At 43.2% G+C, this 26,272-nt stretch overlaps 1 protein-coding gene across 4 annotated transcripts; it reads right to left on the bottom strand.

Annotated features, from left to right (window-relative positions):
• Window positions 1-25,788, bottom strand: APEX1 (apurinic/apyrimidinic endodeoxyribonuclease 1). 4 transcript variants are annotated; one of them, XM_078656960.1, is made up of 5 exons: window positions 25,650-25,788; window positions 11,463-11,610; window positions 7,402-7,589; window positions 4,882-5,074; window positions 1-1,582 (listed from the first exon to the last, which is right to left on the bottom strand). In XM_078656960.1, the coding sequence occupies exons 2-5, from the start codon at window positions 11,524-11,526 to the stop codon at window positions 1,068-1,070; spliced, it is 960 nt and encodes a 319-aa protein (XP_078513086.1). In that variant the 5' UTR covers window positions 11,527-11,610; window positions 25,650-25,788; the 3' UTR covers window positions 1-1,067. The 4 variants fall into 4 exon arrangements, with proteins under 4 accessions (XP_078513086.1, XP_078513087.1, XP_078513085.1 ...); XM_078656961.1 differs by having other exon boundaries at window positions 7,402-7,586; XM_078656959.1 differs by having other exon boundaries at window positions 7,402-7,586; window positions 11,463-11,607; window positions 25,650-25,765.
• Window positions 25,789-26,272: the final 484 nt, after the last annotated feature.

The following is a 26,272-nucleotide window of genomic DNA, read 5'->3' as shown; positions in this document are numbered from 1 at the left end:
TTTGGGTATTTCATTTCTTTATTAAAAACTGTGGATATCAAAAGAAATCGGACCACTGAATCAAATTCACCATACAGAATTTTGGTATTTTTAATGCTGCATAGATGAAATTCACAATAGATACCTGAAATTCAAGATGTCTCCTGTGTAGGACTTGTGAAACGTTTGTCTGCTATCGACAACTGCTGACTAATAGTGTTACTGAATGATAGCTTCTGAGCACGGCAATCACTGCATTGCTTTTAATAATAGCTAAATGCTAAGTTACCAACCTACAGTTTCTGGGTCAACACCGCTGCTAAAGATGAAATTGCTTGACAGGATTAGAAATACTCATGTAACAATAATAACAAATAAAAAAATAGCACCTACACATTTTCGGCAAGAGCCTTTGCCGAATATGAGACACATTATAGGAAGCAAAAACACTATCAACAAATATATTAAATGATATCAAAAGCTAACTTCTAAAAGCCCTGCAGATCTGCATGCTATAAAAAAAGTTCCATCAACATTGGACAGTCTGTTGCATTTAGGACATGGCGTCAGAGATATTCTACAGGCTCTAAATTAAGTAACAATTTCTTGTGATGACAACTGAATTACCTGTTGATATATAAATTGAGATACAACAGTGAAAAAAGACTTAAGTGTTGTGTGTTTGGGGGAAATAGACCCAGACATTTTATACAGTGCTTTGCTAAAACAACAGTCAAAAACTATTGAACTGAGGAGGAAAACTCTTACAAGTAGCAGATCTCTCCAAAAATATGGAAGCGAGTCCTAAACTTGCCTGGACCTGCTCACGCACCGATTAATCCCAACCAAATCGCTGCCGAGTGGACTTCATATGCAGAATGGGTGAAAACGCGCTGAAGAATGCTATGTAAAACCTATATGCAAACTCGTGTTTCATGGAGTAACAAATCTCTCTCATAACTTAAATGACATATCATGGCAGTTCTGAGGCCAGATACCAAAGAACATACTACAGTAAAATAGAACTAAGATGTTAACTCTTTGAGATCTGCTGTGACCCCCCTGCAACATTACTTCCCTGACATTTCTCACATAGCCATGTAGAGAGTAATGGGGCAATGGTCACTTCCAGTAACCTTGGAACGTATTTTACTGTCACACAGTTTGTCCTGAAGCGCCTTAGACAGGACAAAGTAATCAAGTCGCCAGCCTACATTTTTTCCACGGGCATTCATCATGTAAGTCCAGAAAGTGTAGGCATAAGGAACATCAGGGTAGAAGTGGCGGAAGCTATCTATATAGCCATCAGCCAGCAGGGTACCGAAGCCTTCCCGTTCCTGAGGAGTAAATCCAGCAGTCTTCTTGTTGCCCTTAGGATTCTTCAAGTCGATCTCTTGGTGGGCCACATTGAGGTCACCACACAGAATCAAAGGTTTCTTTTCATCTAAAGCCTTCAGGTAGGCGCGTAAGTCTATGTCCCATTTCTGGCGGTAATCCAAGCGAACCAATCCACGACCTGAATTGGGCACGTAAGCTGTCACTAAGTAGTACATATCGAACTCAGCAGTGATTATTCTGCCTTCCTTGTCATGTTCCTCAATTCCTGCAAAAGCATAAAAGGGGTCATTTATCAACACTACATATGGCTACAAAGCAGAGAAGGTGATTCTCATATACGTAATCCAGTTAGGAGTCTCGTTAATATATTAAAACACATTGATTGATGATATTAGCATCTCTTATAATATATACATATCGCTCTCTTATCTTATTTAAATTTTCTATTGTATAATTTAGATTTTACTATATTTGTCATGATTTATCTTTTTACTTTCTAATGTGTTGACCTACAGATAGTGTCTTTTATCTAATGCAATGTTTATATAATTAGACAGTGTAATTAACATGCTACACATTTCCCTTTCCATAGTATATTGAAATGAGTTAATGTAATTTATTATTTATTTCACATATGGACTAATACTGTTAAATATTTTATATGCATTGTTTTTGTACATGAAATACTAATAAAAAAATTATATCACAAAAAAACTAAAAAAAAAAACCACATTGAGTTTCTCTGCAAAAGCTGATCTGCCATTTTAGTTCTCCATTACATGATCTCCATCTTGATTACAGTCTCAAATTAGAAGTCTATAACAGCTACTTTTAACTGTCCACAGGAGTTACTGTGAAATATTAAATACTTCCTAGTAACTACAATTCTTGCACTCATTTTATGTATTTCCTAGTTTTCATCAGATTACATCAAACACTGCTTTATCTATGAACCCCCAGCCACAATAAACTCCCTTACCACATTAGCGCTACATAATTGGAATGGTAGTTGGGTTGCAAGTTAATTTACAGAATAGATCAAAACTACTATTACGGGAAAACAACGTTTCTTACTCTTTAACAATATTTCTGTAGAGTATAAATTACAAATATATATTATATACACAGGGGGGTTTTGCGTCAGCCCTCTTCATCCATTCATCTGTTCAAGTGTCATTCACATTTGCTTCCACCGACCACAGCATACAGCAATGGGTCAGACCCACTTCAGCAATAGTCCATTTTGCATTGTGCGTGACAGCACTTTCCTGCTTTACCTAGGAAGTACCGCACTTCAGTTCCACGATTGGTGAGCCATTACTATACTTTAACTCAGTTTAATTATTTCTTATGCTTTTGCCAAGGTTTATCCTTTGCTTTCACTCCCTTTTTTGAATTCCCTTTTTAACTATCACACCACCTTTCCAAAGCCAGTCCTACTGACTTCAGCAAGGTTGGCGTTTTTCATTAGGTACTTGAACTGATTCAAGTACAGACAATTAATGGCAAAACATATATTTATGAAAAATGGTTAACAAAAGGAATTTCATAATCATGATGGGCAGTTCGATTAATCAGATCTTGAATCAAACTTTCAAATTTCGATGAGAAGGCTCTAAATTGCATGTAATGGATGGGCTCTATTGTTTCTTAAACTGATTGTTCCGACAAATAGCAAAGCATAAGATCTTGGTACCGTCTATTTACAGCAGTGACTAGAAAGGGAGCATTAGGAGGAAGGTGAATAAGGTCTTAACTGAAGTTTCGAAACAGTAAAGCTGTCGATAGTTTAACCAAGCAATAAAAAAGTTAGTGCATTGAACACCCAGTAAAAACGTACGGCCTAGTAACATTGAAAGATTAATGTATCTTAACCCCAGAGCACCCGCTAAATAGGACCATTCAGAAACGTTAAAGTGCCCATCATGTTGCTTGGATATGAAGAAGGTTCCCTGGTTTATCCGCATTTCACAATTTTTCAGGTTTGGTATATCAAAGTAATAGAGTGTAATAATGTTCCCTGGACAGATGAGCTTGTATAAACATTAAAAACCATATGGATAAGAGACGAGAACTGATATAATATATAACAAGAAAACATAGATCTTGTTCCCATCTACGTCAATAGGTTTGCATATAATGCAAGAGAAGTTTTAGAAGCATCAAATATTCTTAGATCTTAATTTGTTTGAAGTGTAGGATAATTGTAATATCTTCTTAAAATCAGACATTACACAAGAAAGTGATTTTAAATGTCTGAAAAATTCCCTTTTATTAATCTTAAATATGGACTATACCTCCTCATAGCTTACAAAACCTAAAGGCTCAAGCAGGTCATCCACAGGCTCAACGTCTGCACTGTGTGTTTGGAGATCAGATTTTTAATTCGGATACAAGTTATTTCATAAAATTGTTGTACATTTGGTTTTAATTTATATTTTTAATTCTCAGCAGATCTTAATCCATGCATGTAGCATGGCAGAACGAGTCTTTAGTTTCATATACAGCACCTTGTATTAAGGAATTTAAAGACCAGGTTTATGCTAATATAGTCTGTAAAAAAATCAGCTGCAAAAACGGAGATAATATATGCATTTTTGGTTCTAGAAGCATCAGGCTCCCTAATCTTATCTCCAACACAGTCCAATGGTAGAATTTAAAATACAGTAGTCACGGTCCACCCCTCAAATAACCAATACTCTCTGTCCAGATGTTATTGTTGTATGAGAAAGCCTCTTAATAGAACTATCACTTATGGTCTAATTTGAGCGTTCTACTTTTTAAACGACCAACTGCAATGGAGAATTAATACTCACCGAGTTCTTCATAGGGGTTACTTTTCCTATAGGGGCTGCAGCTCAAAAATTATTAGTCACACTCCAGTTTTTCCAGGGACACACAAAGGACTAGATGAAAACACAAGGGTCACTGGTCCAAACAAGACTAACCAGTACATGGTCTTTTTGGGCGACTCATGACCACAACTGTAAAATGGTGATTCTTTCCTGAAATCACAAAAAGCAATGGCTCTGAAATTAGGGCAATTTGCTTCAGCAGAGCCGTCTCACGTCATGAAAGTTAAGAAAGACTGACTCCTTGCTCTTCTGGACTCAATGGGAAATAAGGAATACATGTAAGGTGAGGTAAGAAGGAAGGGTGGAAGGGGGCTAACCACCCTCTGTGCTGTCTCGTAAGTAGGCAGCTACATGACCAAGATTGTGTAGCTTAGACGACCTTTTGGTTGCTGTGCAACATCAGCCCTTCCAGGCACGGGTCTTTCTGTGGATCCTGACAAACAATCCAGCTCCTCCTTGCGGGATATATACATTCTTCTCTGCAGGTCACAGCAGCAAGGCCACTCCTCAGCTTTCCCAGTTGGTCACTTGATTTTGTTCACTTCTACATTTCGAATCCTCAGTCAGAGTAGCTCTGGCATGTCGGAGGAGCTTTCAGGGACAGAAATGGGGATGTATCCAATAAACACACAACATTTACTATATGGACACGAAACCACACTCACATTAGGTACTACTGTCTTGCAAGTATTGCAGACCTTCTGCTTACCTATGCCAAAGGTGACCTTAACTGGTTTGTTCTTGCACAGCATGGCTACCCCACTGTAGCCTTCCTTCTCGTCAGAACTGGCCCAGTACTTGTGGGGATACTCTGGCATGTCCTTGATGTCAGCTGGTAAGGCCTTCTCGGCACACTTGGTCTCCTGGAGGCAAAGGATGTCTGGATCCTCCTGCCGCACCCACTGATGGAAGTAAAAGGAAGAGTAAAATGTTAAAGTGACTTCATAGACAACCATGAAGTACAAGTGCCTGGATATTTTTAGTTAACAAGGGTGGGGGTGGCAGAGGGGGTACGGAGGTAGAGGAAGATAGTGATTCGACGAGACTACACCACTTGTTCACTTGCTGCAATGCATTACCAATGAAGGTACAGTGGAAAACCAGCATGGATTACTTACACGGTCATAACCTCCTATAATAACAAACAGGTATTTACTTACTTGAACAAATTCATGATATGGCTCCATATCGCCCATATATGGCCTAGATGCCATAGCTGGTCACACACAATATAGAAACGGAAGACGCATTGATCAACCCGCAGTTGCGGTCAGCCCACTTGCTTATCTCCCTGATCTCAACAACCCACAAGCCTACAATAACCAGACCTAACAAATCACACCTAGGAATTAGACAAAATATGCACTGAAGAGTTTGATGCAATGTACACTTCAACAAAGAATACCTCCCAATATGTTTCAGAAACCAAAGTCTTGATACAAAAGTTCCCGCACATCATCTTACCCACCTTTCACACGTTAGCTCCCTTCCAAACCCAAAAGCCAATGGCTGGTATTAAATCCACACACAAATGGTGTAAAGGGAACCTAGGAGTACTTAAACGCATCAGCTGTAACCTTGAATGCCAAATACGGAAATCAAGGGCAGGGAATAATTAAATCCTTTAGCAAGATGTGCAGGATGAACCACTACAGAGACATCAGGAGAACCAAAAAGTTCTACATTTTCAACCGTATAAACAAAGCCAAAAAATATCAAACTTTGGGAATCTTCAAGATTTACTGGAGATGACATAACCAGTAGCCCTGAAAAGCCCCTTTTGGAAGACATTAACCATGAAGACCTCCTGCTGTAATTTCCCGAAAATCCCAAACAATTTGGACTCCATCTCGATCACTACAAGCTTCTCTGAACCTGCTTCCAATTCAATTCTCCTCCTTTCAGTCAACGCACAGAGAAGTAGCAAGAATGACACCCATCTGCTCAATATATCATTCACCCACTCTGATGTGCTGGCCAACAATACACCCATCTCCTACACTTTCCCAACAAGATCATGAAAAGTAAGCTACCAAATTGCTTCAAGAATGCATCAAACTAACTCTCATCCTTCCATCAGGCTTCAGACAAACAAATGGGCACCAAAACGGCACAGAAGAGCTGCTTTTGTTCTTTGTCACAACAAAATGAGTGGGGTGGCATCACTGGTGCAGCCTTGGAATGATTTGATCCTTCCTCCTGCCAAGTCAAACGTATTATTAATTGGGACAATGAACAGTCCTTTAGGAAAGTGTGTGTTACCTCCAGCATAATCTGTCACATCTACTCTTCAGCAACAACAAGGACAGGTCAACCCTGCTCTTAGAATCCACTTTCAGCAGACCCCCCCCCCCCACACTCACACACACAGATTTCGCAAATAACATATTTCCAGTGAAATTGGCGGAATACTGTAGTGCCCACAATATCAAACAAACCTGCCACAAAAATAAACTGTATACACCGTGGCGTTTGTTACTTGCTTCCTCGGTTCAGGAAAACGCTGATTAGCCACCCAGATCGAATAGTGAATATAGCAAACATTAAGGGGAGACTGTTTATATTGTTTGCAATAGAAAGCTTCCTGCTGTGCATCGTCCCATTTGACTCTATGGCTGCCTAAGAAGTCCTGAGATAGGCACAGATTAGCACAGCAGGTACTACCACTGTGCTGCAAGATACACATGGCCAGGAGATACCGCAGCTGCACCTCCCATTTGGGTGAAGTGTTTTTCACTGGCGGCCCAAGCAGAGTGTTTGCCATATGTGACCAAAACATAAGTTAGCTGCCTCAGCTACGGTCGGCTCCATGCAAACTCTGCTCGCGGATCACATCATCACATGCCACTTGTGCCCTTGGGCATGGTGGCGCTTGATTACCATAACGTTCTCAGTTCAACCCAGCTCGGTTATTTGCTTCCCAGCAAGCCTGCAGCACATAACACTTTTAATGAGAGATTGATTTTCTGGAAGTTCCATGACCCCTGACAGGCTACTCTGGTTACTGCAACGTGCACTCATATTGACTCTGTCACTGTTGATGTGGGACTGCGCTGAGAGGAACTTCAAGTATAGTCCTGAATGGACAAGAGAGAAGGGGCTTTCAATAACATATGCCTGTTCGATTGGAATCACAGAAGCTTTTAGGAAGAACAAACGTCAATGAATCACAGAGGGCAGAATGTATTCCTTCATGGAGCGGATGTACGACTGGAGACGCGGAACTCACATCTAGGCCATTCTTCTTCACCCAGGCCCGCAGCCCATCAACATTCCAGGAGCAGATTTTCAGGTTGGACTTTCCCCCACTGGCAGATGTCAACTTTTCAGGAGGGTCTTCATAGATGGCTGGTGCTTCTGGTTCCTTCTCCTTTCCTTTCCCACCTCCTTTCTTGCCCTTCTTACCCGCTGGTTCTGCTAAAAAGGAAGAAACAATGGAAGCAAATGATTTGGTTAAAATAAGACTGAACTGGTCAAGGATCCTTGTAAACCTTAAGATAAAAGGAGGAAAGGAGCATGTCTTGGCTACACAGATTCAAGAGTAGCTCAATAAGAAACCGGTTTAAAGCAGGATATGTTAAATGCCGGTCTGGAGGCTGAACTCTTGCAGTACTTAAACCCAGAACCACATATTGTGGTATAACAGGAAGAGCTCACCTTAATATTCATTTAACAGCTAAGTCAGTGCTTCATTTTAAAGTAAACTGGCACAGTAGTGAGAACAGACAGAAAAGGGTTGCGTCAGAGTGTGAAATGTTCTCATGGCATCCTTTGGTTATTGCATCAGATGGACATCCTCCTCCACACAACTTTTTAATGCTCGGTTTGCTGGATCAATCTGGTCAACAGTATAAAAAGCTGCAAGGGCAGCCCATGGCCTGTCCCATAACAATGTGTTTTGTGCCTTCAGCTAGTTCTGGCAGCAGACATTGTGATGCAACAACTCAACTGTTATAGGTGATAACATTTGCGCAATTATATCACTTTAAATGTGATGTCACAGCTAGACCGTAATAAGAAAATTAACGACCACTTTTCATACAGAGATTGCAGACATTGTGTATTAAATGGTAAAATCCATAAGCATACTGGGTAGCACAGAGACCAAAAGTCCCATATACAAGGCACTAATTGTAAAAAACATTTCAGGGTTAATTTGGCTGCTGCAGGGATGTGTTGCAGGTCCAATCATGGCCAAACATTTAGGCTCTGCCATTTCACCCATTGCCCTACAATTTGCATCTTACATGATTATTCAATCAGTGACTGGCTACTTGATTTTCTGATGAAGTGACAAGCACCAAGGCAGTTTCGGGTAGCCCACTGTGCAGATGATGACAGGAAACAACAGGAGGCCTTACATTTTACCAACCCTTCTGTGTGCTAGAAGATGCGTATGCAGTCAGGTCTCTAAAAGAAGGTAGCCAGAGGCGCTTTGCAATACTGCCCGCGACCCACCCTTTACCATCCATCACGTGATAGGATTTGTGGAGGACCAGACTAGGCAAAAAAATGGGACCTAGCAGCAGGCACAGCCAGCGCAAGCATGGGTTTAGATTACCTGCCAATCTAAAGTTGTCACACTTTGTCAACATTACCAAAATTTGTTTTTCACTCTCACATTGGTAATTAGCACTGGGGAGCCACAGATATTGGGCTGCATGCTTCAACTAGGGACCTGACACTTATTAAAGCAGTCATTTTCAAGATAATGGGACACAATATTGTCTAACAGTTTACACAGTTAGTTAACCACAATGCAACTACAAAAGAAAACCAAAACGGGCGCAGTCGGGAATACACACTGAATAGGTAAGGAACAAGGATGAGGGTCTTCGAGGATGCCCACGTGTAACATGTCTAGTGTCGAAGAGCAAGAGGTGTACAGAAGAATATCTGGGGACCTTGTGAGAGGAAATTAGAGGTCTAGTCATAAACCATAACTTTAAAGCCAGCTTCATTGGGGCTAATGAGGAGAAAGGTGGAGTGACAAACTGTGGCTGTGTGGCAGTGACCATTATCCCCAGAATGGGCAATTCAGTTTGGAGGTTAGAAGGAAGCCATACCAAAAAAATATAAACTGAACAGGAGGGGTTACGCTTGCCTACGTACTTCGAGAAAAACAGATGGTTGTCAGGTAACAAATGCATTGAATTGCAGTGTGAAAGCCCTAAAGTAAGGTTCAATTGGCTTAAGCTAGTACTGGGGGCTTTGGGATGGCTATACAGTGGCAAAACAAACAAATCAAAGAGTTCATTGATGAATGGAAAATGAGGAGAATGTCAGGGAGAGTAAACACTCTACAAAATGGAACTGGTATGGATAGCATGCTCAGGATAAACAAGTATACGAGTAAAAACTCAAATCTATTTTAAAAAGAAAGGAAATGAACGACGCAAATGACTTGGCCCTGGAGGGGAAAGGGGGGCAAGTAGGGGTGGGCATCAATGAAGACGGTGCTGAAAAGAGCATTCTTTCTGGTGCAGTAACCTTGAGCAGATGTAATCATGAATGGGAATATATAATCTCACTATTTGTTGAGCTACCTATATATTTGACTGTCCCTATCCTTTCATATCAAAGACTCCTTAAAGTTACAGAAAGTTATGGTAGGTATTCGGTGTTGTGCATCAACTGAACACAATCCATGTTATTGCCTCTTGTAGATTTGACTGCTCATGGAGCACAGTGCCCTTTTCAAACAGTTAAAGGGGGCTTTCAGTATCTGGGGGTTTTGCTACTAAAAACTGTGAGACGATGATGAACAACAGCTTCGTGTCAATTCTGCCAAGATATAAACAGACTGACACCGTGGAGGGCGCCCCAGCTCTCTTCGATGGGAAGGGCTGCTATCTACAAGCTGATTAGCTCGGACTAGGTTTGTATGTGCGACAAACACCCCATTTTGGATGCCAGATATGCATTTCACTAAAATAGAGAGGTGGTCCACACACCTATAGGATATTGGGGCGCACTGAGGAGCGATCTCTCCACTCAATGTGCAGAAGCGTATGAATGAGGGATAGCATTGCCCAATTTGCATTGCTATTATTGGGCTTCCCATCTGGTGATAATTAATGACTGTGCGTTCTTTTCTCAGCCAGAACGCTCTAGTGGTGGGCAGGAATGGCCCAAGAGTTGGGGGTAACGCAAGAGCCACTTATGGGTAACTTCTGGACGCTACTAGTACAGATTTACTAGCATGATACACAGCTACTCATAAAACAGATGGGCAAGGCTACTGAGACACCACTCTGGGGTGCAGCTCGCCAGCACCATTTGCGGGCCTTGCCTGGATTCCGCAAATGGGACGTCACTGGGATAGGATATCGAAATTAGGAGCTACATGGGCTGCATACAGCATTTAAACCTATGTAACCCTCTACGAGGAAATCTTCACCAATCATTAAATACTAGCAAGTTAAAAAGCCCCCACTGAAGGCCTAAACACTTCCAGCTGAAGTAAAGAAAGTATCATGGTTAGAATTCACAGTTGCTTCACTGTCATTGCGGAGACGTGCCTTATCCTTACCATACAGTCTCCTGACGACCAATTCATGGGTCTGTTGTGTAGTCGCAATGTGGGAAAAAGATAATGGACTGCTTCACAATGGAGACTGGGACACAGCGCACATGCATCCCTGGACAGTGGCCTTTATACCCGATACAAACAGATTTAACTCGTACAAGAGGCAGCAGCTGGTTAAAGTAGTGATTTATGCACTGCAAGTGTGGATCAACTAGATCACTTCTTCATACAGCATGGGACTGCCCAAAGATTAAGTCTTTCTGGAAAACTGTTATTGGCGACTGGCGAATGTTAACAATCTGAGAATGTGAGGACCACAGAGGAAATTTCATGAATTCAATTATTGTGAACGTCTGACTGAGAGGATATGATATAGTTCCTGCTAGATGCAATATTTCTAGATGCGATATTTGTGAATCATGCAATGAAAGCATAATCATTTCCAGCCTTATTATATACGTATGTATTATGTTACAGTTGTAAAATTGTGGAGATGTGAGTCAGGCAAGTTGGTTAATCCCATAACGTCATACCCGATAATGATTTGTTTTGATACAGCAACGCAATGTTAAAAAAAAAAACACAAAAAAAAACGTTTTGGGAGATAATGTTGTAATAATGTGAAATAGGATGTTTACATGTATATAACTTTGAAAACCAGTACAAAAAAGTTTATTTTAATCATCCTTGTTGTTTGTTATTGTGTGCGAAATTAGAACTCAACTCATGGGAGCCTGATTTTAATGCTGAGCCCTACTTACCAACATCATCCTCCACCAGGCTGTCTTTGCCACCGACCGCTGCTTCCTTCTCACGTTTGGGCATTTTCAGCACAGACCGTAAGGCAGAATCCAACAGGAAGCAACGACGAAGCACAGCAAGCCGTAGAATATTGGCAGTGTTTTCCTACTGTGGGTAGAGACAAGCAATTACCAATACATGCAAGGCATTGCTTACAGCTTTTTCTTGTTACTAATGGTTCAATGGTACCAAATAGGAAAATGCAAACATATGTATCCAAAGCAGTTTCTATTTATTTTGTTTATTTAGCAGCAGCTCTAGCATTTCTTATAGAATGACAACCACTGTCCCCAGGGTCAAAGACAGGTTTGATGGTTAACATAGTATACATGAGAATGATGTGTGGGCTGCGAACGTCAAAGAACTCTAAACAGGCAAGACACACATGTTGTGCACATTCAGACTTCTATCTTTATGGGCTGAGCGTGAGTGGAATTCAGGCACACTTGGAGCGCCCACGAGTATGCTGGTGCAGTACTTACTACAGCATTTTGCGATACAAGCATTCGAGAGGCCTTTGTTGGGCTGGAACAGCAGCTACTGCTGGATTTTTCATATGTGGATGAGCTGGTACCATGAGGAGAGGCTGGGGAAGAGACGAAGGAGTCTAGGATCCATCGGATAACAAAAAGCACCCCTAGGTTTTTGTCAGTACAGGAGCGAGTGGGGTATTCCATAGGAAAAATCACAGAGAGGTTGGGGGGTAGGGAGGGCTTGAGAAAAGGACGTTGATGGAGGATTTCAGTTTTCATAGAGAACAAGTGCATGGCCAGACTGACAGCGCAGATAATTAAACAATGGCTACTGGAACGAGGATTGACAGGAGGGTACGGGAAAAAGATGTGAGTGTCATACTAGTATAGACGATATGATAGGCCTAAGTAGATCCCAATGAGGAGATCCAGTTTGATACTAGTACTGGGCCAAGCGATGAGCCTGGGAGGAAACCAGGATAGAAAGGGGTGGATGCGAATTGGCCAGAGAGCCAGGAGACCTATAAAGAACTGTTGGGAGGGTAGGTGGCGAACCACTGAAGAGCAACCTCTACAATGCCATGGGAGGTTAGTGTTGTGACGATTCACTCCTGGTTTGCAATACCTTCCCATTTACTCTTTTCGGGCTATATGTACCTCTTCAAACATGTTCCTCTCGTCTGTAATGTTCCCCTTAATTAGGCGGTTTCTCTAGCGGTTTTCATTTTCATTAAGAGGTCAGCTACACTGATCCCGAAAAGCTTTTTCCCATTAAAAGGAATTTTACATATGTTGGAACGTACCTCTGGTTTGAAACTCGCAACTCGAAACCATGCCTCTCTGTGTATTCTCATTCCAACACAAAACTGCCTAAGGACAGCTTGTGCAGTAGAAAGAAGGTTTGTTGTCTATGTTGTTCACCATCTAACACTACACGCTTTGCTCTTTTTAGATTCTCCTGGAAGGCATTGGGTTATTTCCCCTGTCTATTCCCGCTGCGGAGAGAGGATGACATTGACCATTTACTCAATTGCTTTCCCATTATGTCCCTTTTCCTGGCTATTACCATTTCAATTTTTTGTAGCATGAATACAAATAACACTGGGCTATTGTTACCATTAGTGAGTCAGAATCTGTAGGTCTCCTAATATAGGTAGCATTTTAGTTGTCTTAAGTTTTTCTCAACACTTGTAATTACTGTCGTACACAAAGCTGGTTTCTTACACACCGCCTTGTCCTGTTATTGAACAATTGGCAGCATTGTAAGTTTTTCCTTTAATACATATAAGGAGTACCTACAAGAAATCATAATTTCGCTCCCACTGCCTCCATTTGCACCACATAGGTATCTTCAGCTCTTGGTTACAGCAGGATATCATGAAAGATCATTCAAAGGCGGTGGACTGGATGGGCATGTTTCAACATCAGTCTCAATATTTTCTCATAAATCATTACCCAAATAGGATTTCTACCATGCGTCTTCCTCCTCTCTCTCCACTGTAACATTTAGATCTTTCAAAATACTAGCAAAAACGAAGTCACAATGGTGTTGAATTGCCTTCAAATAGCGACCGAGTACACATAGCAACGTCTTTTACTTCTTCCAAGCCCAACAGAAGAAAGAAAAGAAAACTGAATACCAAGGCGAGGCACAGAGGCATTGTGTGTTTACAGATCATGCCATAAGCTCAGCCTTTCGTTGACCAACAACAGAAAACAAGAATGTAGACAGAATAATTCCAGACTCAACTGCTAGATGATGTATTAATGCACATCAAGTAAATCCACAATAGGTTTGCTCTACAATACTGAGGTTTCAAATCCACAATTAAACCTAGAATTGTCAAATTAACTGTCAATAACCAAAGGCAAAAGATAAAGGTTTGCACTTCATGGAAACTTTCATAGTCTTGCGAACAGTAAACGAGTGGTATGCTTATCTAAAATTAACACGTTTCACATTGCTTCCTAACCACACCAGTCCACCATTAGCATCTAAACTAAGCGGAAAACAACAGCCATGCTGATAAAACAAACTATAAACAGAAATATTCTCCACAGAGTTGAAATGTCCTTCTGAAGGAATCTAGGAATGTTGGAAGCGCCACAATTACAAGGCGATAGTCAATTGTGTGTGTGAGACTCAGACATCCAAGTGAGTCATCTCATACTGATAAAGGATCAGCATCCCAGAGGAAGTTCATGTACCATACAAGACCCAACCCTTACAGGTCACCATTGACCATCTATAAAGGACACTACAGAAGTAATATACAATGTGTTGGAATTCAAGAAATCTCATGGGGAAACGGAAAGTTGAGCCTAAACAGTATGGCCTCTCAAAGATCTGTATGAGCAAACGAAGTAACAGGTGGAAGAAAAAAAAAATGATGCAAACATCAAAAGCAGACAAGAGCAAACAAAATCAATTGCCTAATAAACGCAAACCCATCTCTTCACCACCACTTCCAGATTGTGGATTTGAGACAGTGGAGTAAACCATGAAATAAAACCAAATGGTCATGAATCTCTGTATCATTTGGCCAGCCCCCTGACCATTCGCTGAATGAACTGAAATGTTATATATCCAGGTCAATTTAGATCCCTTTCCACTATGCTTGCAGGTTAATTCATTTTTAACGTCTCCCACAAATCAAATATTTTTGAAGTTTTGTTTTGGTCTTTCGAGGCATAGGGAAGACCCCCATTGAATCTACCCCTACACAAGTGTCCATACATCTTGGAAATTCCCAGGACTTTCCATCTCCTCACTTCTACATTCCTTTTTCCTCTGCCTATCCTACCATTTCAGCACCATAACTGCAGCCAGCCCCTTCACTCATCTACTTGTTTATTAAGTCATCATCAGTACGTTCCCCAACTGCTCCTCTCCCTTTCCGCATGAAACAGCAATTATAACTGAGTACACAATGCCAACCTGGAAATGGTACTCTGGCAGCTGAAGTATTTCACCTCAGCTGAAAAGCACACATATGCGCTCCCTTTCCAATACGAGAAATGTAGGTACTTTAAATCTGTAAGTGCATGTCCACGTAAATCAGGGGATGGGAGAACATGAAGCCTGGTATGAACTTTTGTTCAGTCTACCTGTGTATACAAGCACACATTGAGTAGTTAAAATACTGGAGGCATGATTCACAAAGGTAACTTACACATTTTAGTAAGTCAGACCTCAAAAAACCATAACATTTTTACTAGGCTTACAGCTCTAGTGACTTAAATAGTCTACTCAACCCAATTATAATGCTCTTGATCCATAAACCGGTTTCAAAGTATGTGATCCTGGTCAAATACTTTCATTCACTGAGCAGCCATTTACAGCGTTATCACATATGAGAGCACCTTCAAATACGCATGTTCAGCATGTCTGCTGTACACTACACTTTTGTTTGATTTAATAGACTAACTTTTGCTCCATATATAATTAAAATATAGCCACATATAAGATACACATGACCACCGACTTGCCTCTTAGTTCATTAACAGCATTGTCATCAGGGTGGGGGCAGAAATGTTCCTCAAGTCATGTTTAAAAACGATCAGGGGGCATATTATCAAGCCCAATTTCGCCGCTTTAGTGCCCGAAAAGCGGCAATTTAAATATCGCTCCATTTTCAAGGACACGCTAACGCGTGTTTCCTTGAGTTAGCAGCCGTCTTTCCTCCACTTTGCATGTCAGCGATTATTATTGCTATTGACCTGCAAATTGGGCGTGCCTTACAGAACAACATGGGTACACATCGCTAAAACTGCATCGCGATATTTACAACTATGCCCCAGAACCGCAAATCGATGATCAAAGTTGCGCTAAGGCCCCTTTATCTCAGGATTTTTACTTCTGCTATTAATCAGACTTAAAAAGCACAAAAAGAAGGAGGGGACAGGGAGCTAACTAAAAAAGAAGTAGGTCCAATACCCAGGCACCCAAAGGTAAACTTAATATTCACTAAGGGGTGACTGTTCCTAAAGAAAAAGGATAGGACAACCTATTCGGGTTGTGAAGATAGGACTCTCTCAGTATGGTTGGATATTGTATGGGGTGGGGAAATTCTCCTTTGATATATAGTGCCCTCACACACCCTTGCGAGTGTCATGCTTCATCATTGGGAGTTGCTCCTCATGTGGATGGCGCTGCAGTCCTCACGGGCCCCGCGAGAAGGCTCTTTGGCAGAGATCTTTTTAGGAGACGCCGCAGTTGTGCATGCAGGTGCCTAAAAGAGGTGAGTTAAAATTGTCTTCGATGGTACCCAGAACTGTGTTTTATTAAGGGGTCCCGAAGACAAGGAAAAACTATGTCAATTGGATGTGGAGATCCTCCTTCAAACAAATGAGGAGGAGTGGTGAATATTTTTCACTGCTCTCGCATCCGTGAAGAAAAAATGTGTGTGAGAAGATATAGTTCAGGTCAACATGTTTCGCACTGCGAGCGGTCCCTAGTGGATCCAAGAGTGCTTCGTCAGAACCAAGTGCAAAAGTGAAAAAGACAAATGAAAAATAATAAGAAGGAGTCAGGGAAAAGACGCCCTATAATCCTCACAACCAGAATAGGTTGTCCTATCTTTTTTCTTTAGGAACAGTCACTTTAATCCGATTTAGCCATCTGTAATATGAAAGGTGGATCTCAGGGCTAAGTCCACTCCTGCCTATTATCAAGGTTGACATTATCGCAGGACATTTTTCACTGCTTTTCTCACACTAATGAATGTTATCACCCTTCATCGCCGGATTTCACATAGCCTGGGTGAAAAGCGTTATTAATACGTCGCTATTTATCGCATGTGCTTGATAATATGCCCCTATCACTTTCAATAAATACATACCTAAACCATAAAGTGGTTGCACACTCATTTGCAATCAGCATGTTTTCCATTGAAATGGCCACAAGAATCTCCTATTGACATGCTACCTACTGATAAAACTTTATAGTGTGCAAACAGAGTTTAGAAATAAAGTTTCTGCAAATGTTTGTCATTTTCACATCACAAAGTAAAGTGTTCTAATTTTTTTGCTCCTATTTAAATCTTTATTTGCTTCACACTTCTGAATTACAAAAAAAAGTGCTTTTATCATTCCTGATATATTTCGAAATATTCGCACTATTTATTTACAAGTTGTTTAAATGTTGTGGGTTAGGAAAAAAAATGTAATCTTCCAACTTTTTGTATCAAAATGATTGCCAGATCACTTGACAAAAACCTCTAACTGTAATAAAAGAAAGAAACGTAAGCACCATTCTCCAGGCTAAGAGAAGCAGCAATTAGTGAAAAGATAAAATGACATTTGACCTATGTCCTTGAACAGACAGCAAATGTGTCAAAATCAAATCAGGATTTAAAGGCGTCTTTATTGCTTATTCATTTTCTCAATTAACAGAACACTTTTACCTTTCCAGTTTATAAATAGCTCGGCCTGATATAATCTGACTCACCATAGCGAGTGGACCCTGATGGCCTCTGCAAGAGTGAGTCCCTGATGATCACAAGGTTCCTCACCAGGTCCTGTACTCCTGTTTGGTATCAAAGTGCACTACTCTCAGTACACAGGAGAAATCCTGAACTTGTGGGCTCTTCGTGACTCAGAACGGGCTTGTTCACACCGACATCTTGCTGTCTGAGAATACCACCACTGAGAAGCTCCGGTGGACCCAACTCTTCACACTACAGCAACAACCAGCAATGCGAGATCTGCACTTCGTTCTACGACAGCCGGGGTGACCGACAAAGTGAAGCTCCAGCAACTACTGTCCACAACACCAGACTGGATCTTTGCGCTGTGCCACTCCTGCTCTTCATGCTACAGCAGTGATACTCAAAGTACTGCCAGGGGGCCGCTTGTAGCCCTTTTGACCTTTACATGCGGGCCCCCTTGGTGAACAACAGCACGAGCTGCTGTTTAGTTGCTGAGCACTAATGTTCAGAAAAAAAGTGTTAAATAAACTAGCAAGCAGTTATTAACCTGCAAATAAATGCTTGCTCATTTATTAGGCTTCGCCTAAGTGAAAGCTGCGCACTGCGCAGCTTTTTCACGCAGGTGAAAACGTAATGAGAATAATATGTGGCTTTGGAATACGCCCTCTGTTCCATTGGCTAGCTCCATAAATGGAGGCTAGCCATTGCAACAGAGATCTGTCCGTCATGGCCGGACCAGATTCGTGGGCGTTCCGGCGATTTTTACTCATCCCGCCCCTTTAAGAACATCATTGCGGCGGTGGGCGGGTTTACTTTTTTTTTCTCAATGTTTGTTTTCGTCATTCCGGCGAAGATGGCGGCCGGGCAGTAGCTTGTTTAAGATGCTGCAAAGTGTGTCCAGACCTTGCAGCGGCTGTGCCAGGGAGCAGGCCACCGTCTGTGCCAGGGTAACCCGATCCTTTCCCCGATGTCCCAAAGGTTCTGCGGCGGCGAGTTCACGAAGCTCCGAAAGCGGAGCATTTATTCAATCCGCACGGTGGCTCGCCTTACCTATACTGCAGCGCACATTGGCCCGCTGGAGGATGGGCACGGGAGCGCTGAGCCGCGATGGGCCTGAGGCAAGATCAGTGGAGGCCATCGGTATCGCAGCCTAAGCGTTAATTGCGGCAGAAGGTGCCCAGCGAGCCACACCATCTCGGCCGAACGAGCTATTAACGGGCGGGGGAGCAGGAATACGGCGCAGGACGCCCCCCTCCTCCCGCTTTCCTCCGAAGTATCGCGGCACTCGGCCGCCTTTGATGTCGCCCACATATGGTTGCTCTGAGCAGCCTTTATGAACCAAGAACTGTCTGTAAACAATTACACAACCATGCGACTGGCGACGGATGCAGATTAGAACATTTCACGTATGTTAGAAAGCATGAAATCGTTGGGCCCAGTTCTAACTTTGTTAGACAAATAGTAACGTCCAAATTAAAACAAAATGTGTAGCTTTTTATTTTAATTTTATGTTGCATTTATCAAGCACTGATCCGCTGCTACCGTGTAGTAAAAGGTTGCTGCGTTTTGCTTTTGCATTGCTCCGGGTTACAAAGTATCAGAGTTACCGAGTAGTGACTTCACACCAGCCCATGCGCTGTTGCAAACTACTAAGTGCCTAGATGGTATCCACGTGTTCAAAGTCACCTGCAGCTACTAGCGATGTAACAAACAATGCACAGCAGCAAACCCGACATATCATTAAACTAAATATATAAAACATAACATAAACTCCTCCTGAGTCTCACGGTGCCCGTGACCGACATCAGTTGCTAATCTTCTGGTGCTTGTCGTGTTTGTGTCCATTCAAATATAGGACCACAATCACCAGAATGCAAAGCGGAAAGGTGTGCCAGCAAAGGTTCTTACGTCTGATCCAGCTGCAATACCTGCGGGTCGAGTTCACGCTCTGTAAACACTGCAACACAAAAGTGTGATGTCACTAGTGAAGGCAGGTGTGCTGTTACTGGTGCAGACTGGACGTGCGGTCCCCGACTATGTTACCTTTTGGCTACGCTTTCACTAATGCGGCCAGATGGACTGCACTGCTGCAGCGTATGTTGTCACTCGTGGAAACCGAATATGCCTTTATCGGCACAGGCAGTGCGCAAACAGGCAGCTGTCACTGGCGTTGGAGGACTGGGGTGTTAATGGCCCAGACAGTACTCAGCTACTCCATAAACTTTCCCACTACCTCTCCTTCCCCTTCCAATGTGCTCTTGTGATCCAGACGGGTCTTTGGAGGCAATCTTGGGCACTGACAGCAGTGATGCTGTGGTATTTTTTGTTTTAAAGTGCTTCAATACCTTCGGGTCGAGTTCACGCTATATAAAAACTGCAACAAAAAAAGTGTGATGTAACTAGTTCAGGCAGGTGTGCTGTTACTGGTGCAGACTGGACATGCGGTTTCCGACTCGGTTACCTTTTGGCTACGCTTTCACTAATGCAGCCAGATGGACTGCACTGCCGCAGTGTATGTTGTCACTCGTGGAAACCGGATATGCTGTTATCGGCACAGGCAGTGCGCAAAAAGGCTGTTGTCACTGGTGGTGGAGGACTGTGGTGTTAATGGCGCAGACAGGCAGCAGCTGCGCAATAAACTTTCCAACTACCGCTCCTTGCCCTGCCAGTGTGCTCTTGTGATCCAGGCCGGGTCTTTGGAGGGGATCTTGTGCACTGACAGCAGTGCTGCTGTGTTTTTTTATTTTTAAAGTGCTTCAATACCTTTGGGTCGAGTTTGCGCTATCACTCCATTGGCCTAGATGGCGCAGGGGTGAATGTTTTGGGTAAGAGTGCAGCTGTGCTTAGCAGGTTTGGATCGCAGCACTGGCTGTCATATTTTTCCTTTGTATTATTATTGTTACACTGTTAGTGCATGTTCTCTTTTAGCCACATGATGCAGGAAACAAATACCACATGACAGTTTATCTGACACCTGAGCGGGTACTTTAATATACAGCTCTCTTAGGCACATGGATGCAAACTCTCTATGGATAGTACAATGCATATTGCTTTTCACATGATGTAACAGTAGATGCTATGGCACCCAGGATAATGTGCTGCATGGCTAAATACTTATATGTCCCAAAGGCCTTTGAAGCACAGACCCTCTCCTTGCCGTTTCTCGTCCAGTCCCCTCCTCCTGTCCCTCGTTCATATTATTGACCCTCCTGCATTTCGGCCGACAAACGTTCATTGCCATGAGCTGCCTCTATTCTTTAGCGCAGGCGCACATTGAGACCCACTCATCACTTTCTCGATTACCGGTCTAGTTGTTATCCTTTCACCAATTAATACCCCCCATTGACCTATGCACCAACCGTATCACGGCAGTGCATATCTTGTATATACACACCCACTTTTACCCCATCCGCATCCATTATCCGGATGAGGACTTACGTTCGAGTGGAGCACATTACCCGTGCATTCCTTCACCTATTGTAAGGTAAGAGACCACACCCGCATACTCTGTTCGTACGATGGATACTTCCCTACATCACTCGTGGGATTCCTCTTTTTACTACACCGTCCGTGAGCTGGTTCTCCGGTCCGGTAGCTGCTTTAACTCTTCCTCTCCGTTTTTGCAGCTCCACCTTTGGACCTACCCGTCCTGCCACGACCGGCTATTTCACCCAGAGCTTTATTTTAATTTTAAAGATATCCTTCTCGGACCGTCTCTAGCTGTTACAGTTTGTCAAGGTACGCGACACCAGACTCACCAGTATTACATTCTTTCACCACCCGTCATTACATGTATGTGCATTTTAACAGCGCCGTTACTGTTTCCACACAATCTCTATTCCTTGCTCCGCTACTGTCTCCGTCATTCACGCTCCCTCTACCCTGGGTCATTCGTCATACTGCACCGCTGCATGTTTCCCTATCCGCATTCATGCCCATGTACTGTCTCTTTGCCATTTTCCAGATCGCACCCTACAGCCACGTGCCTTTTCTACATGCCATTCGTTATACTGTACATGCATAATTATGTTTGTGCACACAGGAGTTTCCCCCTACCAGCGACTTTGTAGGAGTGGACGTACCCAGTGAGTGCCCATGCCCTACGGCTCCGCATTATCTCCACAGTTGATAGGCGCCCATGAGCTCTTCAGCGCACCATCTGCTATCACCTTTACTAATTGTAGTGCACATTTGTACATGTGTTCACACACAACCTTTCCCTAATAAGCACCTTTGTTTTAGTTTGTGTGCACCCCATTCTGCCTAGTCCTCTCTACACCGCATCTTAACCATTGAAATTTCACTACACACTGTGTTTTTCGACTATGCACATTCATAGTAAAACAGTGATTTGTTGCCTTCTGTTACTTTTGACCCTAGAATTTGGGTTTGTTACCACTTACCAATACCGAGTACCAGTGATGTTATAGACTTCTCTGGCATGTTTTGGTCTTCTCTTAGGAACGTACCGGGGGGGGGGGGGGCGGGCTCTGTGTGTGTGTGTGTGTGGCTCTGTATGCGTGTGGCTCTGTGTGTGTGTGGGTGCAAATGCAATAGGTCTCGCATTTGCGAAAGATTAAGCTATTGACATTGTAAATGACAATGCCATTTATTTATCTGTTTTCAAAACCAACACGTAAATAAACAATTTGTCATTTACAATGCCAATAGCTCTAACTTTGTCAAAGGCGGAACCGTTGCATTGTAAATGCTTGTTCAATATTTGTTTAGACCTCTTTGCACATTCCCTGGATTCCCTGACCAAACCAGACCCCCTACCACCACCCTGCTTTGCGGCCCCATGGCAAATGTTTGTGAGTACCCCAGTGCTACAGTGACGACTATCCATGGCGCTCTTTTGTGGCCTCCTCCATCCTGAACTGGACTCTTTGTTTCAGACTTTGAAAAGGTAACCTTTTCAGCAGGACTATCCTGGTCCCTGTAACCGCCGCATGCTCCATCGCGGTCGGCCTAAACTTGTGTCTATCCCCCGATCTAGCACAGCCAGATAACCATGAGCGGCGCTTTGCAGTAACCATACTTACTAAGATCTTTTAAACTGCATCTCACCGGTTCCACTATTTGAATAATAAATCTTTGCACCCCCCTCACAAGCAGATTTACCAGATACCTTGAAGACAAAAGTCCGCGCATTACAAGCAACAGAGACCTCTGTTGTGTTTGCTTCTCTTTAAGCATTAGTCATGGGTCAGCTCTAGAACAGATTTAACAGTACTTTCTATTTGTGTTTGTTTTTTGAAGTATGTATAGATAATGGAAAAAATATTTACCAACTTTAGGTGACTTTGCTTATTTTTGCACCCACTGGAACAATATCTGCCCTACGTTCATTTGATCTCTGTAGCATGTGCTTACCTGTGCTAGGGCGCAATAAAGTGGAAAGGCATGAGGGGGTGAGACGTTTTATGAAGATTTACTTTTATATCTTTTGAGCACAAAATTGTTTTGTATCCCCATCTTAACCTTACATTTCATGGGTTTGAGCGAGTTGCACCCAATACCTTGTAAGTTTTAAAGGGAAACTCTTGGCAAACATTACATTGTTAAGATGTCAGCTCTTTGAAGTCCTGCCAAGTATTACGCATCAGGCGTGACTCTTACGCATTTCAGTGTGGCGTTCCGCAACACCGCACTGAAAAGCATTGTCACGCATTTTTAATGCAATTCTGAAACTCGCGTACGACAGGGTGCTGTGCGCGCGCCGACGCCTGTGACACCTGTGTGCCGACAGTGGCTTGCCGCTCGTTACGTGACGACGTCCTGTATTGCTCACTTCACTAAGGAGTTAGTTGGAGGCTGGCTGGTTTTGGGTAAATCGGAGCGCCGCGCTGCCTGTGTGGCGTGGGATGCGCACGCTGCTCCCAGTGGCTTGCGGCTCGTTACGTGACGACGTCCTGTATTGCTCACTTGACTTCGGACTTAGTTGGAGGCTGGCTGGTTTTGCGTAAATCTGGGTGCAGCGCTGCCTGCAGTGTTCATAGGGAGATGCGTGGCTCGGCTGCAGTAAGTTTAAAATCATTCACTGACCCCGGTTCGAGGGGCCATGGAGACGGAGTCGGCAGCGGGGACTTCAATGGACTCTCAGGTGGCAGGCGGCAAACCTGATGAATTCCCGTGGCTCACGGCCTGAGCCTGCCGCAAGTTGAAGTAAGTGACTGTACTTGCTTCAGTGCAGCAGTGTGCGTGTGAATTAAAAATCTCATGATTTCCTTTTCAGCAGCGCAAGATCAGGCAGTTCCGCATGCAGCCAGTAGCTGCCGCCCGGTCGTGGTAAAGAGGAGAGCTAACTGTTAGTGGCTCAGAATCCCCGGGCGGGCATGAATACAGACGAGGCTGCCTGGCGGCCGCAGGCTGTAACCAAATTGAGACTGCATGTCCCACGACGTGACGTTGAGCATGGCAAGTAGTTAAACTTTACACATAGTGTTCTGTTATGCAGGAAAGGTTTCAATTGACCACGATCAAACAAGATTATGCAGCCCTAATCGTACGGAGACTGTCGTCTTTCTGCCTGTGAGACATCCTTTGCAGTGAATGCTATGGAGAAGGGCATTTCGTGCAAGAGACGAGTCACTCTGGAGCTGAAATAAAGGACTCTTAGCCAAACTAGCCATGGAACAGTAAGTGCTCAGCTGTAGGCGAACACTGCAGATTTGTGTTTTACTGAATATTACAGGTTAGTGAATAAAAGATGCACTTTTTGTTTTCCCCGGCTGAAAGGGTTGCTTTACTCCGTTATTTTTGCAGCCCTTTGTTGTTTTTTCCTATCTAAATAGAGCAATAACACATCAAAAGGCTGTGCTCATTTTAACATGCCTGACAGCCACAATATTAACCCCTTATCATACGAGGCAAGTTATCACGTTAAAATTGTGACAGGTTATTTTATGTGCTGTCTTTATGGATACTTATATGGTGTTGCGTGAGATTTCTTGTGCTTTGACAGACCGACATCAACTGTGCGCCAGAAACAAAAAATTACACAGTTTGCAAATGGTTGTTCGCGGGGTCACCAGTGCTGTTAGTGGGAGCTTCACTCATGAAGCGGAGGCCGGGTTGCTATGAGTTGGTCGGCTGTGGTGCTGTCCACATCAGAGCAGCCAGGATGATGGGATGCAGTATGGGGGTCCTTTGTGTTTGTGGCTGCACCCCCATTTAGAGTCCACGGGTTGCGCTGTGTGGGGCGTGCTGTGCGAAAAGCAGGGATCTCATGTGGAAAGAAGCAAAAAAGGTGATTGGCCCACTTGGGCATACATTTATTGTTTTTGCTATTGTTTCTTAACCTGCTTTTAAAGGTAGGCGAGTTATTTCTGCCTATTGGAGAGGTTACCACGAGTCCTGTGTGGTTAGTGCGAGAAATTAGCACCATTACATTGCTTGATTTTGCTAACGAGAAAGTGTCACTCATAGTTGTTGAAATGTCACTCATAATTACACTGAAATTATGAAAATGTCACACACAGCAATCTGAAACCTTGGCAGCTGTGTCTTTGTTGATCAGGGATTGGGAATGAGGGTTGTGCGGTGGGATGGTTTCGCGGTGCGATTCAGTTAAGAGTTCCCGTCATAATGCAGTTTGAAGTAGCAGCCGGCCATTTTTCCACCCAACATGGCCACCTCACTTCAATTCAAGCTTCTTTGAGAGCGCTGTAAAAAAGAACTCCAAATTGGCGGTCTAGTTACCTAGGAGAGCATCAAAAAGCCCAACATGGCTGCTTCCAGGGGGACCCATGTGGCTAAAAGGTGCCGACTAAGCTCCTGGATGGGACTCTACCCAAACCGGCAACGTGGTATGTAGGCGTCTTCCGGGGGCATATGCACTGGAACAGTCCATCCCTACTCCACACACCCTCGAGAGACCATGGCAGGCAAGCACCCCGAGCAAATGACAAAGGAACGTCAATGTGCCACGACGCGAGCATCGAGCGCTCGCCAGACTTGTTCTGACAAGCACAGCGAAGCTCTCGGATGAACCACCAGTTGTCACCACAGTATTTCCCATCAATTCCAGCTGGGTGGCGTGTGTGGGATATTCCAAGCTTCAACCTGGACGTCGGAGTTCAGCGGGGCGCCTCCACCACCGCCATCTTGCTAGCTGCGCATTATATTGCAAAACGTGAATCAGCACTGCCGGCAGTTAAATGTATGCTCCTTCCTTTCCAGGCCAGAACTCCCCGTGCCCCAAGCCTTTCCCCCACCTCCCTACGACAAACTGCCTTCTTACCTGACCTCGCCAGGTCCTCACCGCTCCAGTCAAAGAAAATGAGACCCGACCACAGCGAGATCCTCCAGGGAGAAGGGGCGTGGCCATTCGCCTAAACAAAGAACACTGAGACGGATCTAGAGGGCGGACTTTTTTTTTTTAATTTATTTAATGCACTTTTATATAGCGCGAACTTTACCTGAAGGTGTCCGAGCGCTTTACAAAATAACCACGAGGTAAGTTACATAAGGTACACAAGATACACTAAGCACGCTAACAAGTTACATATATACAGTTACAAAGGTACACAAGAAAAGAAAGACTGAGCATCTAACAAGTAACATATATGCAGTTCCATCTCGAACTATTTGCATATTTATATTGTAAAAAAATAAAAGGTGTCAGTGTTATGTTAAAAGCAGGAGCTATGTCGGTTTATTTATGCGGTTTTTTATATAGAGCTGACATGAACCACTTTATTTATTTATTTATGCGTTTTTATATAGCGCGGACTTTACCCGAAGGTGTCAGAACGCTTCACAATAGGAGAAAATTACAAGTGAACAAATTTCAAAAGCAAACGTTAAGTTACACGAGGTAAAAGTGAAAATTGTGAGCAAACAAAATACAAGAGGTAACAAACT

Source organism: Lissotriton helveticus, chromosome 8 (genome assembly GCF_964261635.1).
Source record: "Lissotriton helveticus chromosome 8, aLisHel1.1, whole genome shotgun sequence".
Classification (NCBI taxonomy): domain Eukaryota; kingdom Metazoa; phylum Chordata; class Amphibia; order Caudata; family Salamandridae; genus Lissotriton; species Lissotriton helveticus.
The sequence above is the reverse complement of the archived record's forward strand: the minus strand, read 5'-3'. Positions and strand labels throughout refer to the sequence as shown.

Coding starts and splice junctions, on each gene's coding strand:
- APEX1 (XM_078656958.1), bottom strand. CDS start 25,736: ATGGCCACGCCCCTTCTCCCTGGAGGATCTCGCTGTGGTCGGGTCTCA. Junction 11,608..25,649: donor TGAGGACCTGGCGAGGTCAG/GTAAGAAGGCAG, acceptor TACCCACAGTAG/GAAAACACTGCCAATATTCT. Junction 1,583..4,881: donor TAAGGTCACCTTTGGCATAG/GTAAGCAGAAGG, acceptor ATGCTTTTGCAG/GAATTGAGGAACATGACAAG.